This window comes from Pristiophorus japonicus, chromosome 14 (genome assembly GCF_044704955.1).
Source record: "Pristiophorus japonicus isolate sPriJap1 chromosome 14, sPriJap1.hap1, whole genome shotgun sequence".
Lineage (NCBI taxonomy): Eukaryota > Metazoa > Chordata > Chondrichthyes > Pristiophoridae > Pristiophorus > Pristiophorus japonicus.
In genome coordinates this window covers 153,747,749-153,769,228 of record NC_091990.1, presented here as the reverse complement: position 1 = coordinate 153,769,228, position 21,480 = coordinate 153,747,749, and the positions used below count along the sequence as shown (strand labels likewise).

The 21,480-nt window shown below is 44.3% G+C and overlaps 1 protein-coding gene across 1 annotated transcript in view; it reads left to right on the top strand.

Annotated features, from left to right (window-relative positions):
* The window catches only part of ano3 (anoctamin 3), a 334,095-nt gene that overhangs the window by 39,534 nt on the left and 273,081 nt on the right, over positions 1–21,480 (top strand). The window contains exons 5-7 of the mRNA XM_070898640.1: positions 4,006–4,137; positions 4,443–4,549; positions 8,945–9,000. Of these exons, the coding sequence (XP_070754741.1) occupies positions 4,006–4,137; positions 4,443–4,549; positions 8,945–9,000 (295 nt within the window). The remainder of the gene's footprint in view (positions 1–4,005; positions 4,138–4,442; positions 4,550–8,944; positions 9,001–21,480) is intronic.

Below are 21,480 nucleotides of genomic sequence, written 5' to 3'. Positions count from 1 at the left end.
TATCCTAAAGTACTCCACTGAGTTTTTAAATAACTCACACTTACGAGCAGACACTCGTACTCTGTGCTTCTCTAGCTGTTTGAGGACTTCATTCAATATGTTATTATGAATTTGCCTATTTGGTGCTGAAAGTAGTATGTCATCCAAATAACATTTGGCAATGTATTGGGGACATTACCCTCTAGGAGCTGGTTTACGGTTACTTTATAATCACCACACAATCTTACCTTACTATCGGACTTCGGTACAACAACAATGGGTGTAGCCCAATTACATCGATCTATTTTATAAATAATGTTCTCAGTCTCTAGTCTTTTGAGTTCTTGCTCAACTTTCTCCTTGAGTGCATATGGTACGGAACGCGGCTTGTAGTAAACCGATCTAGCGTCCTTCTGTACCCTGACACTCCCCTTGAAGCCTTGGATCGGACTGCCCGTTTCGCAAAACACATTTGGATACTTCTTGATAACCTCATCCATTGATGAAAATCTCGTTTCAACACGGAAAATCTTGCTCCAATCCAGCTTCAGTGAGCTCAACGAATTTCTTCCTAGTAAGGCAGACTTGTCTCCTTTCACTACTATTGGAGGCAAGTTCTGAAATTGATCTTTATATTTCACCGGGACGGTGATACGACCTACCACAGGAATTTTTTCTCCCAAGTAGCCTCGCAGCTCTATCTTGGATTTCTCCAGTTGGAAATCACGCAATTTGTCGAGGTACAGTGACTCCGGTACTACACTCACAGATGCACCCGTGTCAATTTCCATGGGTATCTTGAATCCCGCAACATCTATGTGGATTTTGATGCTTTCCGAATCGCTGTCCGTTAACCTCGTGCTCCTGATGACATGTAACTCTAACATCTCCTCGTCCTGTTGTTGTTCTTCCATGCTATGTAGTCTCTTGGGATTTCTACTTATAGCTTTGAACGCTGGACTCATAGCTTTGGAAGCTGGTTTACCCTTCAGTCGGCACGCCTTCGCAAGATGCCCAGTCTTCCTGCAGAAGAAACACTCTGCCTTCACGTATGGACAAATTTGATCAATGTATTGTCCCGGGCACCTATAGCACGACTTCGACACTCTGTTAGAATTTCCAGTTTCTGAGACTTTGGGCCCCCACCATCTTTTACCTTGAACCTGCAGGTGATTTACCTCGGTTGACTGACGACCGTAATCATTATTTAATTCTCAGGAATATTGTTCGGCCATGCCCATCGACCTCGCTGTCTGACAAGCAATCTCAAAAGTCAAATCATCCGTTGTCAATAACTTCCTTCATTTTTCACCCCACAAACAAAACGATCCCGTAATGCTCGGTTTTGAAAGTTTCCAAAATTACAGTGCATCGATAGCTTTTTTAATGCTCTGATGTAATCACTGATGCTTTTATCAGTCTTTTGATTCCAAATCCCAAAACGATAGCTTTCAGCAATTTCTAACAGTTTGGGGTTATAGTGCTGCTCCAGCTTCGTTAAAATCTCTTTAAGCATTGTGTCCTTTGATTCGTCAGGCACAAGCAGATTTACAAGGGTTTCGTACAATGCCGGACCCGCCTCCGATAAGAAGATCACTTTCTTACGTTCCAACACAGCCCGGTTCTGGACTGCATTGTCTGGAACTTCGATTATGTTATTTGCAGTGGAATACATTTCTAGCCGATCCACATACGCTTTAAAATGTTCCCGGTCGTGTCTATATTCCCCCAAATGTCCGATTACACCTGCCATTTTAATCTCTTGCTGTTCACACCGTGTGCTGTATTTTACCTCGGATTTTGTAGCTTTTTTCCAAAAACAGAAACTTCCAAGGTCTCTCTGTCGGCTGGCTGAATCCTTCCCCAACAAAATTTAAGCTTAAATCATCTGAAAAATCCCATCTCATCGCCAAATGTGATATATTCACAGAGCACAAGCACAAACAGCTTCCTACATAGTAGGAAGCTCTCTCGGAAGCCTCCAGAATCTGCCTGGTTCTGTTTATTAATAACTCTGCAGTTGCAGTACACAATACGTCCACATCCATAGTGTGGAGCTACAAACATTACAAGTTTACAGACATTACAGGTCCCTGGCTGTGTCGCTCCTGTCATTTCTTGTGCCATTCCCACCGACTTTGGGCAGGAAGCCGTGCAGAGAAATATAAATGAAGTTCTGGAGTTGAAATGGCCCACCCTTATGCCGAGGAGTCTATGGGGGCTGTCCTTCCGCCTTGCACCTGCCCCTGCCCAACCTAAACGCTCCCAGAGTTAAAATCGGGGCTTCAGATTTTCAGTTGTTTACTTACAGAAAAACATTCTTAAAGGTTTTCATAATGCATCTACTGTGATGTATCAGTGTACTCAAAGTTATATAATTAACTGGAATACTTTTGCTATCAAATAATGGACCTACTGTGATGCCTCCTGTAATCTATTTGCTTCGTGGGTTCTTTGCTTAAGAATTCATAGCAACACATTGCTATTAAGAACTAATTGGTTTATTAACAAAGGTTTAACAATCACACTACACGTTATCAGTTCATCCACTAGGCTCGCAACTGCATAACTCATCATGGATGACCTAGACCCAACTGACTGGGGTTTTATTGAGTCTTGTGAAAATCATGTGACTGGCTAAGCCACTCACAATACAACAGCCCTACAAACCTGTGAGCATGCTCACAAGTGCATACATTATACTTCCCAAATGGAGAAGATTGCAAGACCTGTTTCCTCATTTTCACATTGGTCAAGTATGATCTGGGCAAACATCCAAATACCACCTTCTGTCCGTGCTAGTGAAAATTCAAACTTTTCCACGTCATGTGTTGGGCTGAATGTCACAATGCTTTTTCATTCCTCCCCTGCAATTCTTTCTGAAAAGAACGACATTTGACCAGCTCGCCACACTCCACCTTTGGAGTTGCATGTTCGTTTGGGAAACACTGCCCTAACTGCATGTCTCCACTGCATGAGTTATTTGGTTTGCTTGCTTTTATGCTGTTAATTTCCTTTGAAGGAATGTATCACAGGGGTGGAAGCACATTTTCCAGAATGCACAACAGGAAGGTCAGGTGCATTTACCATGGCCTCGACGGCTTTTACTTTGGCAATGGTTCATAAAACTGATCATTAACTGGGAGAGTAGTTAAAGCTCATGCTTAGTCTGAGTGATGTGACCACAAGCCATTCACAATACACTATCTCGCCTTACGATTAATGGTTGTCCTGGGATGTACCTCGGAGTTGACTGTCACCCACAGTGCACCAAGCATGTTATCTGACAATCAGCCAGAATTCTAAACACTTATCACCAGATTTGTTATCCTGTTATGACAAAAAACAACAGTATCAGAGGAAAAGTATTTTTAAACCTTTGAGAATGAATTGTCCATGTACATTCAACCCATCTCCAAACTTTTTGCTTCCCTAACTAATAGTACAATCAATATTGGAGTAAAATGACAATGTTTTGTAATTTTCACTTCAAATCACATTGTTCAACAGACTATATAATTTATAAGACACAATACTTTTGGGCAAGGCTTAGATTGGTCATGTGATAAGTAAACTGGCCCTTCTCAATATTTGAACGATTCCCAATACTGTTACTGAATGAATATTGTAGGCATATACTAAATAATTATGTAATGTAGACATGTAAATGATACAAAGGAAGACATTAGAATCACTAATTTTTTAATGAATAAAGAATCTAAACCTCAATGCATTGGAAAGATTTCAAGACAAATTTAACAAAAAGGACACATGCAATAAATATTTAGCATGCTTTACTTTGATTTGAATAGTAAACATCAGCTCTATTTTGTTTAGTAGTCACATAGATTTTGGCTTGCAGTATTTTGTAGATTTGAGAAGAAATGCAGTGAGCTGATGATTGATTCTTGTGCATGTCATGATAAAGCGTAATTACCTTTGAACTATCAAATTTTAAGCTAATATTTTAGGATTATTTAAGTGCATTTCATTTTAAATATTAATAGTCTGGCATTTGCTTATTAGTGTTCAGAGGAATCTGCGACAGCTGAAGAGTTGGTTGCCAAAAAATCCAATGAAGCTCGATAAAGAGGCTCTGCCAGATCTGGAAGAGACTGATTGCTACACAGCACCATTCAGTAGAGCACGTATGCACCAGTAAGTATTTGTCATCCATGCGTATTTTACATGCACAAAATTTGAAAATGTACAAATGTCAATCATTCTAATTGTATTAATTTGCACTGATATTACACATTCCAAAAGAGTGAGTTCAAGGGCGTACTGGGCTTGAGAGGTTATGGGGGTGTACATAAACTTTTATATCCCACATTTTATGTTTTATGATTTAAATTACAACCCCTCGATTGTTTTGATCCCATTAATTATTGGCATGCAAAACTTTAACATGGAACTTCACATTCTCTTTTTTTTTCTTTTAAAAAAAAAAAAACCCTCTTCAGCTTCACCATAAACAACAAAGACACGTTTTTCAGTAATTCTACAAGAAGTAGAATAGTGCATCACATGCTGCAGAGGACGAAATATGAAGATGCAAAATCCAAAATGGGTAATGTTTTATTAATTCTCTAAATTTTAATTACAGAACACCTATATTTTTTTTAAACAACCTGTCAGTCCTAAAAAATGTTGCAGTGTATTTGCATTTATTTTTGTTGAGTGAATGCACCATATGGTGCAGTCCTGTGCTATACAGCCAGGAAGGTGGGATCTGTGCCAAGATGGGGTGGTGATCATGAAAGGGCGGCGGTTTTGCCCAAATTGAGCTAAAAGTCACCCTGATCGCCACTCCTGATAGCCATCCAGTTACCCTGGTAGAAAATGTGTGGGTAGGATCAGGAACAACTGTGTTACGTCTTACCTATGATATAGTTGTGCCCTGTATAAGCCACCACCTTGAAGAGAAAGGGGGAAATAATTGTGGTTTAACAGATAATATTGTGTTGTTTTAGTTCTATGTGTATTATATATATAAGTATCAGCAGTGTCAGCTGTGGCTCAGTGGATAGCACTCTCACTTCTGAGTCAGAAGATTGTGGGTTCAAGTCTCACTAGATAAAAGTATCCCCCAATGACCTATTGGGTAAAGGTACTGATCAATATAGTACTAATCATAGAGTGCAGAAGGTCCCAAGCTCAATCCCTGATTTAACAGATCTCCGAAGGCACAACTGACCTCGGTCTTAGGGTTATGGAGGAGAAACATTTGCCCAGATACCCAAATCCTGATGGCTTTGGCTGGAAAATGTCGGGTGCGTGTATGTTCCAAGATAGGTGTTGAGGTTTTAGATTTTGATACCAGCTGTTTCCTTGGGTTGAGTGACACTAACCGCTCCCATAAGAGAACCTTGCATCCCCTATGGAATAGAGTATGCCTTTATCGGCTCAATATCTTGGTAAATGTAGTGAGACCCCAGAAGTAAACGCAGAATCCATTGTGCAGCTTCATAGAATATATCCCATGCTGCCATAAATGCTCCTTGACTTCAGAAGATGGAAGAATATACACTCTATCAGATCTGGTATAAAGCAACATTTTTATTTCACATTAAACAAGTAAATGAACCATATTCAGTACAAACAGTATTTTACTGTAATTCTCCTCAATGTCCAAACAAAGAAGACACTTCCTCTGTACAAATTTTTTTTTTTTTTTTAATTTTTCGTTGCCAATCTTAAAATTCTTTGTCAAATCACAAACGCCAGAGGTCACCTTGCACACATCAAGGATCACTCTGTGCCAATGCTCTTAGCCAAAAGGCCTAGAGCCACTGCACCGTTCCTGGAAGTACTGTAATACCAGGTTCGTGCCATGGAGGTGGATGGGTCAGGCCCCCCACACACCTCCGTGGAGGTGGATGGGTCAATCCACCCCACCCACCTCCTAATGCTCAACATTAAGTTGATCCTTGAAGCGAAGCACAGTTGCTGACTTGTTACAAAATGCTACCACAAAGCCTTTGATTAGCTTTGTACTTATGATGGCTTTAGACTGAGGGAAAATTTTACAACAGCTGAATCAGTTCAATTTCCTCTTAAATCAATCTGTCTCTCTGGGGGTTATTTTAACTTAATTCGCTGGGCGGGAAACTCATGGGATCGGGTGGAATGGCCATTTTATGCCCCGCCCAATATCAATATCTGTTGACTTCAATGAAGAGTAAAATCGGGCAGAGTGTAAAAAAACAGCGTTGCACCCAATCTCGTCAGTTTCCGGACCTGGGAATGGTTCATGGAGACATGGAGTGTGATAATGGAGAGCATTTCCATTCTTCTCAGCTTGATGAACACAAAATAAAACATCAAAAACTCAATAAAAAAACCTATCAAACCACTAAATTTAAGAGTTTGTCGTTTTTTTCCATTTGAAATACTTTCCGTATTTACACTAAAGAAGTAAAAGAGTACTGTTTACAACAAGAAAAATGACATTTGGCTCTGACATTTCAGAAATGATCCATTTCACAAAGTTTAATAAGCAGGGGCCAATTAACGCACAGGCTCATGGGACTGTGCCCAGGGGCCTTGGCTAAATATGGGACCCTGCTGTTGCAGTTCACCAGATATTAAAATATTTGTTTGCTCAACTATGAGGAACCTTACAATCAAAGGTAATAGGAAGCTTGAAGAAAACTAAAACATTCTCCACAGAAAAGAAACTCCATAATAATAAAGGGGCGGAGGCAGTTTGAACCAGGGCTCCAGATGTTAAAGGAATGATCCTGTACATCACACTGTAGTTTCACTCCTTCATGCCTCACAGTTTCTAACTAGACACAATGGAACTTATGATAGAGGCAACTTGCGCCTCTGTGATTGTTGCATATTTGGTAATCATTTTTCCGAAAGTGAGCGGTTATTTTATTTATTTGTGCATGTGTATGACAAAGTTAAGCAGTTTCTTTTAAGTGTAGTATATTGTGATATGATTTTCTTTATTATTAATGCAGCCTAGACACATTCTCCAGGCCTATTTCCTCATGCATATTATTGAATCGGGGAGGGGTGAGGGGGGGAGGGAGAGAGGGTGAGGGAGGGAGGGAGAGAGGGTGAGGGGGAGGGGGGGAGGGGGGGAGGGAGAGAGAGTGAGGGGGGGAGGGAGAGAGGGTGAGGGGGGGAGGGAGAGAGGGTGAGGGGGGGAGGGAGAGAGGGTGAGGGGGGGAGGGAGAGAGAGTGAGGGGGGGAGGGAGAGAGGGTGAGGGGGGGAGGGAGAGAGGGTGAGGGGGGGAGGGAGAGAGGGTGAGGGGGGGAGGGAGAGAGGGTGAGGGGGGGAGGGAGAGAGGGTGAGGGGGGGAGGGAGAGAGGGTGAGGGAGGGTGAGGCCGGTACCCAAAGGTTCTTTGTGCTCAGGGCCCCAACAATGAACAATTCTTAATCTGACTCTGATAATAGTAATTGGGCCCGAAATTGGTGGACTTGCTGTCGGCGGTCTCCCTGGTTTCTGGGCGGTCTCCCCACCCCCCCCCCCCCCCCCAGAGCGAGTTTGGTGGAGTCCTGCCGCCTGCGAAGAGAGAAGACCAATGGGTACCGTCCGCTGATGTGTGCCGGTGTGCGATGCTCACAAGAGACCTGCCAGCCGCCGAGCTGCCAGTTTGGTCTGGGTGCTTCTCTGTTCCAGCAGGGGAAAAGATCGCCGTGTGGAGGCAGGTCTAACCTTAATGGTAAGTATGAAGACCTGCAAAAAAAGGTTGGTCCACTTTTCTTTTTTTTTGCAGGGATTCAGGTGGATGGGATCTAGTACAGGTTGAACCTATCTAATCCAGGACTCCCTTATCCAGAACCACCCCTCATCCAGAACCATTCCCGAACACCGGGTGGTGCACGCGCAGAACTCAGACATGAACAAAGTGAACAGATTGCAGTCCTTCCTCGCTGCCGACTCCTGCAATCGCTGTCCTGACCCCGTGATCCACACCCCCCCACCCACCCCCATGATCTTTCTGCCACACTCCCAGCCCCAAGCCAGCCAGCCACAATATCCCCTTGCTCAGTACCTGTACCATCCAATTTAACGTGATCATCCCGCGTCCGGAAAAACCCCTTATCCAGAACAGGCCAGGTCCCGAGGGTTCCGCATAAGGGATGTTCAACCTGTAGTTTTTTATGTTTTGAAATGTTTTTAATTCATCAGTTCTCCCTTCCCTGGGCCCAACTGAATCCTCAGCAATACTTTGCCGTGGATTACATTTGCCGCCGAGAATGGGAGCTCCCGCCTGCTGCCGCCCAGAATCGGCGAGTAAGTCACATTTTTGCCGCCGGGCGGTCTTCCCCAGATTTTTGCATGAAACTTCCGCCCAAAATACCGTCAGGATCTCAGTTGTCCTTTGGACAGTACTTGGGCGGAACTTAACTTTCACCAATTTCGGGCCCAATATATCTAACTTCTTTAATGTTTATGAAGTGAACCGTTTTATCGCATATAACCTGATAATCAGCTCGTCATTTGCTGTATCTACTTTAAGATCCAATGAGACTATTAAGTTGCTGACATCGTTTTGAAAATCATCCTCCTCTGGATAGTTTAGCAAGCAGATGAATGAAACATTTCTGATTTCAATCTGTAAATAGAATCCCATGCGATCGCGAATGCTGTGGGTTTACGTGGAGATTCCAACCTCTGGAAAATGAAAAATGTTAGTGTCTGACAGCATATCTTGAGAAAATGCTTAATTGGAAATAAAGACTACAAGGGCAAAAATGTTTTTTCATGAGAATCAGTATTCTAGATTTTTTGTTACAGCAATGAGATACAATAATTTTCACAAGCAAAATATTCCCAAGACAGTCTTATCACTGCTTATTGATGGGTTCATTGAAAAGTATACACGTTGCTAAATAACATCAGCAAAAGGATGTTCTACTTGATAGTGCATGATTACGTGTACTGGCTAAAATATTTATTACCGTTTGCTCAGAAAACAATTGGATGTTTCTCTGTTCCTCAGGTTTAAATAGATTACTCGGCAATGGAACGTATGATGCTGCCTTCCCTCCACATGAGGTGAGACAATGTTAAGCTTTCTTTTTAATAGACTGGGGGCGCAAATGGAGTATAACATGAGCTTCTTAGACACTGTTCTGTTTATTGTTTTAGATATTGTTTGGACATATTGAGGTAGGTTTGAATCCTCACCACTTGGTTAGTAATCTGACAGAGTAGATCGCTTTATAGAATCCGCCCGGATTTTATTCCATTTAGGGGATGGAGGACTTTACAATGGGTAGACAATCCACTCCAGCTGAGTAGTGTCCAGGTGGTTAACACAAAAATCTCCTCAAAATACCTTTATTTCTATACTTTACTACGAAGTCCACATGAACTTCACGAGCTTAAAACAGATTTGGCAACTATGACTGTAGATTGCTGAAGTATAATAACCTGCTTTAATTGCATTTTCCCCGATAAACTTCCCATATCCTGAGTAAAGTGCCCATTCCCCAAATAAATGGCACACCCTTGATGTGAATAAACCACTATTTCATATTAGCTTGTTTCTCTGAATTGAACTTCAAATTCATGCAGTGACACAGAATTATTTGTTATCGGTGTATTGTTACACAACACGAGGTATCTGCGATCACACCATTGGCTTCAGAGTTCCTTTTATTCTGTAACACAATTTTTACTTGTGATGAAAAGTCCATAATTTCCTCTGTATAAAAACAGAAAATGCTGGAAATACTCAGCAGGTCAGGCAACATCTGTGAAGGGAGAACCAGAGTTAACATTTCAGGTCAATGACCTTTCGTCAGAACTGGAAAAAGTTAGAGATGTAACAGATTTTAAGCAATTGCAGGGAAAGGAGGGAGGGGAGGAAAGAACAAAGGGGAAGGTCTGTGATAGGGTAGAAGGCAGGAGTAATTAAATGACAAAAGGTATGATTGTACAAAGTGTATGTTAGCTTCATCTAATATGTAAATGTAGTGTTTGTAAATAGATTTATAGATCTGCTGGAACTAATTTGTCAGAAAAATGAGAGAGAGTTCTTCGGGCATAAAGTCAGCCAGATAATTTTAATTTTAATTGGGGACTCTCTTTATGCCTGAAGATTGACTGCACCTCATTTTATCACAGCACTGTCACCTGAAAATGATAGGACGGCATGTTCTGGTGTTTTGCTCCTTCTGGCTCCACAGAAATAAAACTATTAAAAAAGTTTGCTTACCTCTTTGTGGGCTGCCTCCAGCAGCTGCTGAAGATCTGGAATAACTGGAAGGAACGTGTAAGGTACTAGGACCCCAATTTGCATATTCCAGGCGCCGAACACCTGTTTCAGGCGGGAGCCCTGCACGCTTTGGAGTCGGGTGGCTGCCTAAGGGGGCGTGAGCACTCGATTTAATGAGTCTCGAGTGGAATGCTAAACATGGCAAATAGTTATCGAACGTTATGCCAATAGTTATAAACTAGAGAGCAAATCAAAGTTGTTTTTTTACTGAGCCAAAATGGACAGGTTCCAATAACATTGTACTACCCTTGACCAGACCTCCAGTGTTAGGTACCTTAGGGATCGAATAATGAATCAGTAGATAGAGAACATTGCAATCTAAGCTGACATCAGCACGCTTCAGAAATGGCTCAGCTTGCAGATAATTTGGATGTGGAAAGAAACAATGTGATAAGAATATATTTTGAGATTTTGATGATTTTTGTTTTTGTTTTAAAAGATGATCATTCAAGCATCGATGTACAATATTTTTACAAATCTACTATTTTTATTCAGTACTTTGCTGAATATGCTTGTTTTTATTTATTTTTTAGTTCTTTCTCTATTTGGTATTGCCATGAGTGAATTCTTGTTGTGTATTGCCTTTTCTGTTGTCATTTTAAGAATATTTTATAACTTAATGAATTGCTCCTTCATTGGATGCTAATGTTCCTTTGGAGATGGACATGTTTGGATGTTTTGTTTCTACAGGTGTACACACTGGCAAACATTCAACTTATAAGTTGAACTGCCATGCATGCTTTAGCCATGTAGAAACCTGTGACACCAGTCGGCCCCTCATTGGTGACTGGATTTCACAGTTACTGTAATCCCCCCTTCTGCTTTATTTCAGCTACACATTGTTATGTATTTAACCCTTTGTAACCTGCATCACACTTGCCCACCAGAGGGCCCAATTGTTGGAGTCCTAAGGGATCCCAGCATCCCTTGGGAGCACAGTATATAAGCAGGTGACCCACGAGGTACCTGCACTCTGGAATCTTATTAAAGGAGCTAAGGCCACACTTCTTGCTCATTACGCACAGTACTCAGTCTCACCATTTATTATGAGTGTAACAATTGGCAACGAGGTAACGAACAACCACGCAAAAGTGCAAAGAACAGTCGGCATCCTGGAGAAGTTCTCAGATGGGGATGATTGGGAGGCCTTCATGGAGAGACTCGACCAATACTTTGTGGCCAACGACCTGGAAGGGGACGCGAACGCTACCAAACGAAGGGCGATCCTCCGAACTGTCTGTGGGGCATCAACCTATGGCCTCATGAAGATTCTCCTGGCCCTGGCAAAACCAACAAAAAAATCCTATGAAGAATTGTGTACGCTGGTCCGGGAGCACCTAAATCCTAAGGAAAGCATTTTGATGGTGAGATATCGGTTCTACACGTGTCAATGATCGGAGGGCCAGGAAGTCGTCGCTAAACTAAACAGGACATTGTGAGTTTGAGGGATTCCTAGAACAAATGCTCAGACTTTTTTGTACTGGACATCGGACATGAGACAATCCTTCGCAAACTGTTGACTGTAGAAACTCCGAATCTGAGTAAAGCCATAACGAAAGCTCAGGCATTTATGTCCACCAGCAACAACACCAAGCAGATTTCGCAGAACAAAGAAGTTTCGGCCAGTACTGTGCATAAAGTAATATCGGTTTTGAGCAGAAAGAGCAGAACATACACACCGGCTGCTGTGGCCTGACCTCAATTGGCCCAGAGTCCGCCATCATCTGTTAATGTGAGGCAGTTAACACCCAGTTGGCGCTGCGGAGGTGATCATTGGCCCCATCAATGCTGCTTTAAGCACTATGCGTGCAATGGTTTCAGAACAATGGGACACCTCCAACCAATGTGCAGGCGAGCTGCAAACCTTGCAAACCCTGCAAACCACCACGTTGCAGAGGAAGATCGATCTACAGTGGATCAGACTGAATTGGAAAGTCGCACTGAGGAGTCAGAAGTGTACGGGGTACATACATTCACGACGAAATGCCCACCAATAATGCTGAAAGTTGAACTGAACGGCATTCCAGTATCTATGGAGCTGGACACGGGGGTAAGTCAGTCCATAATGAGTAAAAAGGCCGGCGACAGGCTGTGGGGGAAGAAGGCACACAGGCCCAAGCTCAGCCCCATTCACACCAAACTAAGGACTTACACCAAGGAACTAATCCCTGTAATTGGCAGTGCTGAAGTCAAAGTCTCCTACGACGGAGCAGTACATAAACTCCTGCTGTGGATTGTACCAGGGGATGGCCCCACTTTGTTTAGCAGAAGCTGGTTGGGAAATATCCGCTGGAACTGGGACGACATCCGAGTGCTTTCATCCGTCGACGACGCCTCATGCACCCAGGTTCTAGGCAAGTTCCCATCATTATTCGAGTTAAAGAAACAGAAAATTGGTGCAGGAGTAGGCCATTCAGCCCTTCGAGCCTGCACCACCATTCAATAAGATCATGGCTGATCATTCACCTCAGTACCTCTTTCCTGGTTTCTCTCTATACCCCTTGATCCCTTTAGCCGTAAGGGCCATATCTCACTCCCTCTTGAATATATCCAACAAACTGGCATCAACAACTCTCTGTGGTAGGGAATTCCACAGGTTAACAACTCTCTGAGTGAAGAAGTTTTTCCTCATCTCAGTCCTAAATGGCTTACCCCTTATTCTTAGACTGTGTTCCCTGGTTCTGGACTTCCCCAACATCGGGAACATTCTTCCTGTATCTAACCTGTCTAGGTCCCGTCAGAATTTTATATGTTTCTATGAGATCCCCTCTCATCCTTCTAAACTCCAGTGAATAAAAGCCCAGTCGATCCAGTCTCTCCTCATATGTTAGTCCAGCCATCCCAGGAATCAGTCTGGTGAATGTTTGCTGAACTCCCTCAATAACAAGAACATCCTTCCTCAGATTAGGAGACCAAAACTGAACACAATATTCCAAGTGAGGCCTCACCAAGGCCTGGGACAACTGCAGTAAGACCTCCCTGCTCCTATACTCAAAACCCCTAGCTATGAAGGCCAACATACCATTTGCCGCCTTCACCGCCTGCTGTACCTGCATGCCAATTTTCAATGACTGATGTACCATGACACCCAGGTCTTGTTGCACCTCGCCTTTTCCTAATCTGCCGCCATTCAGATAATATTCTGCCTTCGTGTTTTTGCCACCAAAGTGGATAACCTCACATTTATCCACATTATACTGCATCTGCCATGCACTTACACACTCACTTAACCTGTACAAGTCACCCTGCAGCCTCTTAGCATCCTCCTCACAGCTCACACCGCCACCCAGATCAGTGTCATCTGCAATCTTGGAGATATTACACTCAATTCCTTCATCTAATTCATTAATGTATATTGTAAATAGCTGGAGTCCCAGCACTGAGCCCTACGGTACCCCACTTGTCACTGCCTGCCATTCTGAAAAGGACCCATTTATCCTGACTCTCTGCTTCCTGTCTGCCAACCAGTTCTCTATCCACTTCAGTACTTTAGCCAGGTATTGGAAGCTTCTCGAAGGCAAAAGTACAGATCCATTTGGTTCCCAGTACGCGATCCATCCACCACAAGGCTCGGGTGATACCGTACATGATGCATGAAAAAGTAGAAATTGAGCTGGACAGGCTGCAACGTGAAGGCATCATCGCACCAGCGGAATTTAACGACTGGGCCAATCCGATTGTCCCGGTACTTAAAGAGGACGTTACGGTTAGAATTTACAGGGACTATAAAGTAACGATAAACCGTTTTTCGCTGCAGGACCAGTACCCACTACCCAAGGCGGACGACCTATTTGCGACCCTGGCTGAAGGGAAGACGTTCACCAAGCTGGACCTGACCTCGGCCTAAATGACGCAGGAGCTGGAGAAGTCTTCGAAAGGCCTCACCTGCATCAACACGCACAAAGGTCTGTTTATCTACAACCGGTGCCCGTTCGGGATTCAGTCGGCGGCGGCGATCTTCCAGCGGAACATGGAAAGCCTGCTAAAGTCAGTTCCTTGCACAGTGGTTTTCCAGGACGACATATTGGTTACAGGTTAGGACACCATTGAGCACTTGAAGAATCTGGAGGAGGTTCTTAGTCGGTTGGATCGCGTGGGGCTCAGGTTAAAACACTCGAAGTTTGTTTTCCTGGCACAGGATGTCGAATTCTTAGGAAGGAGAATCGCAGCAGACGGCATCAGACCCAACGATGCCAAGACGGAGGCCATCAAGAACGCGCTGCGACCACAGAATGTGACGGAGCTGCGGTCGTTCCTGGGACTCCTTAACTATTTTGGCAATTTCCTACCTGGGTTAAGCACCCTGCTAGAACCTCTACATGCGCTACTGCGAAAGGGAGATGACTGGGTATGGGGGAATTCACAGGAGGCTGCCTTTAAGAAAGCCAGAAATTTATTATGTTCTAACAAACTGCTTGTCTTGTATAACCCATGTAAATGATTAGTGCTAGCGATGCGTCGTCATACGGGGTCGGGTGTGTGTTACAACAGGCTAACGAATCGGGGATTTTGCGTATGCATCCAGGAGTTTGTCCAAGGCCGAAAGAGCCTACAGCATAGTTGAAAAAGAGGCTCTGGTGTGCGTTTACGGGGTAAAAAAAAATGCACCAGTACTTATTTGGCCTCAAGTTCGAGCTTGAAACTGACCACAAGCCACTCATATCGCTATTCTCAGAGAGCAAAAGGATTAATACCAATGCCTCTGCCCGCATCCAAAGGTGGCCACTCACGCTGTCGGCATATAACTATGTAATCCACCACAGACCGGGCACAGAGAACTATGCAGATACTCTCAGTCGGCTACCATTGCCCACCACTGTGGTGGAAATGCCACAGCCAGCGGCCTTGCTCATGGTCATGGAGGCATTTGAGAACGAGCAGTCCGCCGTTACGGCCCGCCAGATCAGGACCTGGACCAGCCAGGATCCTTTACTGTCCTTGGTAAAAAATCTGTGTCTTCCATGGGAGCTGATCCAGTGTCCCAATGGAGATGCAGGAGATGATTAAGCCGTTCCACAGACACAAAGATGAGTTGTCCTTGCAGGCGGATTGTCTGCTGTAGGGCAATCGTGTGGTCTTACCCAAGAAAGGCAAAGACACATTTATTTGCGAACTGCACAACACCCACCCAGTCATCGTAATGATGAAAGCCATAGCCAGATCTCACGTGTGGTGGCCTGGCATCGACTCAGATTTAGAGTCATGCGTGCGCCAGTGTAACGCTTCCTTTCAGTTGAGCAATGCACCCAGAGAGGCACCGCTAAGTCTGTGGTTGTGGCCATCCAAACCGTGGTCGAGGAGTGTTCCTTGCTGCATCTCGCTGGGACACACAGCTTGGGACAGTGGGGCCCGAGGTGTGCCTCGCTGCACCCCACTGGGACCCGCAAGCTCGGACTGTGGAAAACGATGGAATGTCCCATCAACACTCAAATCACTCAGAGTGACCATAATATGGTGGAATTCTGCATTAGGATGGAGAATGTAACAGTTAATTCAGAGACCATGGTCCAGAACTTAAAGAAGGCTAACTTTGAAGGTATGAGGCGTGAATTGGCTGGGATGGATTGGCGAATGATACTTAAGGGATTGACTGTGGATGGGCAATGGCAGACATTTAGAGACTGCATGGATGAAGTACAACAATTGTACATTCCTGTCTGGCATAAAAATAAAAAAGGGAAGGTGGCTCAACCGTGGCTATCAAGGGAAATCAGGGATAGTATTAAAGCCAAGGAAGTGGCATACAAATTGGCCAGAAATAGCAGTGAACCTGGGGACTGGGAGAAATTTAGAACTCAGCAGAGGAGGACAAAGGGTTTGATTAGGGCAGGGAAAATGGAGTATGAGAAGAAGCTTGCAGGGAACATTAAGACGGATTGCAAAAGTTTCTATAGGTATGTAAAGAGAAAAAGGTTAGTAAAGACAAACGTAGGTCCCCTGCAGTCAGAATCAGGGGAAGTCATAACGGGGAACAAAGAAATGGCGGACCAATTGAACAAGTACTTTGGTTCGGTATTCACGAAGGAGGACACAAACAACCTTCCGGTTATAAAAGGGGTCGGGGGGTCTAGTAAGGAGGAGGAACTGAGGGAAATCCTTATTAGCCGGGAAATTGTGCTGGGGAAATTGATGGGATTGAAGGCCGATAAATCCCCAGGGCCTGATGGACTGCATCCCAGAGTACTTAAGGAGGTGGCCTTGGAAATAGTGGATGCATTGACAGTCATTTTCCAACATTTCATTGACTCTGGATCAGTTCCTATAGAGTGGAGGGTAGCCAATGTAACCCCACTTTTTAAAAAAGGAGGGAGAGAGAAAACAGGGAATTATAGACCGGTCAGCCTGACATCGGTAGTGGGTAAAATGATGGAATCAATTATTAAGGATGTCATAGCAGTGCATTTGGAAAGAGTAGACATGATAGGTCCAAGTCAGCATGGATTTGTGAAAGGGAAATCATGCTTGACAAATCTTCTGGAATTTTTTGAGGATGTTTCCAGTAGAGTGGACAAGGGAGAACCAGTTGATGTGGTATATTTGGACTTTCAGAAGGCGTTCGACAAGGTCCCACACAAGAGATTGATGTGCAAAGTTAGAGCACATGGGATTGGGGGTAGTGTGCTGACATGGATTGAGAACTGGTTGTCAGACAGGAAGCAAAGAGTAGGAGTAAATGGGTACTTTTCAGAATGGCAGGCAGTGACTCGTGGGGTACCGCAAGGTTCTGTGCTGGGGCCCCAGCTGTTTACATTGTACATTAATGATTTAGATGAGGGGATTAAATATAGTATCTCCAAATTTGCGGATGACACTAAGTTGGGTGGCAGTGTGAGCTGCGAGGAGGATGCTGTGAGGCTGCAGAGCGACTTAGATAGGTTAGGTGAGTGGGCAAATGCATGGCAGATGAAGTATAATGTGGATAAATGTGAGGTTATCCACTTTGGTGGTAAAAACAGAGAGACAGACTATTATCTGAATGGTGACAGATTAGGAAAAGGGGAGGTGCAAAGAGACCTGGGTGTCGTGGTACATCAGTCATTGAAGGTTGGCATGCAGGTGCAGCAGGTGGTTAAGAAAGCAAATGGCATGTTGGCCTTCATAGCAAGGGGATTTGAGTACAGGGGCAGGGAGGTGTTGCTACAGTTGTACAGGGCATTGGTGAGGCCACACCTGGAGTATTGTGTACAGTTTTGGTCTCCTAACCTGAGGAAGGACATTCTTGCTATTGAGGGAGTGCAGCGAAGGTTCACCAGACTGATTCCCGGGATGGCGGGACTGACCTATCAAGAAAGACTGGATCAACTGGGCTTGTATTCACTGGAGTTCAGAAGAATGAGAGGGGACCTCATAGAAACATTTAAAATTCTGACGGGGTTAGACAGGTTAGATGCAGGAAGAATGTTCCCAATGTTGGGGAAGTCCAGAACCAGAGGTCACAGTCTAAGGATAAGGGGTAAGCCATTTAGGACCGAGATGCGGAGGAACTTCTTCACCCAGAGAGTGGTGAACCTGTGGAATTCTCTACCACAGAAAGTTGTTGAGGTCAATTCACTAAATATATTCAAAAAGGAGTTAGATGAGGTCCTTACTACTAGGGGGATCAAGGGGTATGGCGAGAAAGCAGGAATGGGGTACTGAAGTTGAATGTTCAGCCATGAACTCATTGAATGGCGGTGCAGGCTAGAAGGGCCGAATGGCCTACTCCTGCACCTATTTTCTATGTTTCTATGTTTCTATGGAAGGGGCTGGCACCTCAATGGGCAGCACCTGCACCTCCTCCAGAGTGAGTACAACAGTGGGGCTTTCATCCATCCCCTCCCACTCAACCTCACCCCCATGCTCTTGGTCTGGAAGATGTTCTCCTCTTCAGGCTTGTCTGCATTTGAATCTTCTTCTACATCGTCAGGGTTGGCCTCTAGTTTTGCAAAATATAATAGAACAGACAAATGATTAGCAGCAGAGAAGGGGGCAGGTTGGGTGGCATGGGTAGGCTCACACAGCGCAAGCAGCAGGCTGATTTGAAGGACCATGGTGACTGATAGCACATTGCATCAAACGAAGCGTAGCTGACCGAGACATCCCCATGCTAGCCCGTGCAGTACTTAACATTTAGGAAAGCAAGACTGTGGAATTTGCAGGACTTACCTTCTCCCTTGAGTGTGGGCCCAGCTTGTGCAGTGGTGGTTGCTATTCTCCAGGCATGACCCATCAAAGCAGCGACCCCCTCTTCCAAGTGTTTCACTTGGCTGCAGATTTGCCAAACCTCCTCTTGTTTGAGTTCTTTCTCATTTGTTGTGTGCCACTTTCCTCTGCAAAGATGAAAACATAACATTTTAGAGAGTGTGTCTTTCTGCCGGGTGGGGCATATACAGCTGGTCACATTTAATATTGCAATTCCATTGAATAAATGAAAATATTATTTACATTAACTACTTGACCAAGGTCCTACCATTTCTTTTTGCACTGGCCTCCAGACCTCGGGGTGGTCACCATTGCACAGTAATCTTCAGCAAGTTGGTTCCAGCGTTTCTTCTTTTCTTTTGGTGGAACTTTTATGTGACCTCTGCTGGTGCCCAGCTCATGCCATCTGCCCTCAATCATAGTAACTAGTGCCTCCACTTCATCCTGTAAGAAATTATTGGTCCTTGTATTGCAGCTCCAATTTTTCCAATGGGAATTAAAGTTCTCACAGACAACTGGCTCTTTAAAAATGGCCGAATGCAGACTAGGAACTGTACTGGGCATGCGCACCTATAGGTGTCAAAAATGTCCTTTTTTTGCGCGCATGCACAGAAGGGGCGGCATCGTTTTTTCAGAGCAGACATTTGGCTCCACCCCCTGAGGCTACAGGACAGGTGTGCGGCGCTAATTTAAAAAAATAAAATGGGGAAACTTGCTACTTTTTTTGGGAGTAGTTGGGGCCAAGAAAAACGGGCGTAATTCTGGCAATATGGCAAAAAGCGGGATTGGGGAAAATTGAGCCCAGAACTAGCCATTATTAGCTCACCTTTAGGATGTTGCACAAGGCAGCTTTCAATCAAAGAGAGAATTATGTCTGTAATGCACTTATGAATGACTCCACGAGGCAATGTGTTGTACTCAAACTGTAGTGACCTTGGTCCTTTATTTGTAACTCCAGAGTGAGGCACAAGCATGGTGAGCAGCCTTTTATACTGGGCCCTGTATAAATATGCAGGTGACCCTCAGGTCTCCCACCGCAGTGCCCTCTGGTGGACAGCCTCTGTTATATTTTGCAGAAGTGGAGGCCAACTCTGACGACTGCATAGTATATGCACAGTGTAAACGTTATTGAAAGTACATCAGATAACAAGTCTCTATCTTATGCAACTATACAGTGACTACACAGAGAGTATATCTATAGTCTGCATATATAACAAAGAGAAAAAAATGCAAATTTAATTTTTAACTCGTCACTTTTTGCATTGTTTCTAAAATATTTACTCGTAATAAAGAGCTCCAATGAGGCTTGTAGCGTGGCCTAGGATTATGACACTGGCTTAGTTGCTACCAGCGAGTGGTTTTCAGCATTGGGGACAAGCTCAAGCATAAAGAATCTTCTTTAATAAAGGTTTTATGAAAGGGAAATCATCTTTGACAAATTTGCTGGAGTTCTTTGAGGATGTAACGAGCAGGGTGGATAAAAGGGAACCAGTGGATGATTTCCAGAAGGCATTCGATAAGATGCCACTTAAAAGGTTACTGCACAAGATAAGAGCTCAGGGGTTGGGGTAATATATTAGCATGGATAGAGGATTTGCTAACTAACAGAAAACAGAGAGTTGGGATAAATGAGTCATTATCACGTTGGCAAACTGCAACTAGTGGGGCGCCGCATGGATCAGTGCTAAGGGCTCAAACTATTTACAATCTATATTAATGACTTGGATGAAGGGACCGAGTGTAATGTAACCAAATTTGCTGATGATAAGTGGGAAAGCAAGTTGTAAGGAGGACACAAAAAACCTGCAAAGGGATATTGACAGGCTAAGTGAGTGAGCAAAAATTTGGCAGATGGAGTATAATGTGAGGAAATGAGAGGTTATCCACTTTGATAGGCAAAATAAAAAAGCAAATTATTATTTAAATGGAGAGAGATTACAAAATGCTGCGGTACAGAGGGATCGGCGGGGTCCTGGTACATGAAACACAAAAGGTTAGTGTTGTGTATGCATGCCTGTTTACTGTGTGATGTCTGTAACACTGACATGGTACACACCTTGCCTGTACACCAGAGGGTGCTGCTGCTGGAGACCTAAGGGTTACCTGCACACTGCAGGTAACCAGTATAAAAAGGAACTCACAGCTTGTTGTCCTCACTCAGGAGCTGCAAATAAAGGACTACAGATCTACACAGTTTAAGCATCATACCCTGCCTCGTGGAGTCATTACTAAAGGTGCCTACATACACTACAACAGGCGACGGGAGTACGAGGTTACGAACCACACGCTCAGCATGTCGAATCTCAGCATCTTTCAGCAATTTACCGATAGGGAAGATTGGGATGCTTTTGTGGAAAGATTGGAACACTTAAGACTGGCTGCACCGTGCGACTTTGGCGACCACCTAAATGAAGCACTAAGGGACTCTAAACTGACAAGCGCAGTGCACCGCATTGATACTTCTAAGGGCAGAAACGCTGCCCCGAGTCCCGCAACCCTGACTCGGCCACATGGGGCAAACCGGCTAGCCCCATGCTGGTGCTGTGGAAGAAACCACAGGCCCACCAGTGCCTCTACAAAGACTATGCATGCAAAGAGAAAAGGCACCTTCAAAGGATGTGCAGCAAAAGCTGAACTCACCGCGTCTCTGATGAGTTGGCTGATCACCGGGGCTCCGACACAGAGGAAGGTGAAGTTGCTCAACCCCTGGAAGAAGAATATGGAAATCATACCTGCTCCACCGAAAGTTCTCCGTGGACGATGAAAGTAGACGTCGACGGGGTTCCAGTTTCTATGGAGATCGACATAGAGGTGAGCCAGTCTGTGATGAGCCAAATGACCTTTGAAAAAATTTGTACAAATCCTGCCAATCGACCAAAACTGTCTCCTGTTCAGGCGAGGCTGCTCACCTATACCAAAGGTAAAATCCCAATCGTTGGCAACATAGACGTCCAGGTCTCCCAGGGCGGCGTGTTGAACAAACTCTCCCTGTGGATTGTAGCTGGAGACAGTCCCACGCTGCTGGGCAGGAATTGGATGAACCAGGTCCACATCAGGCGAAGTGGCCCTGTGGA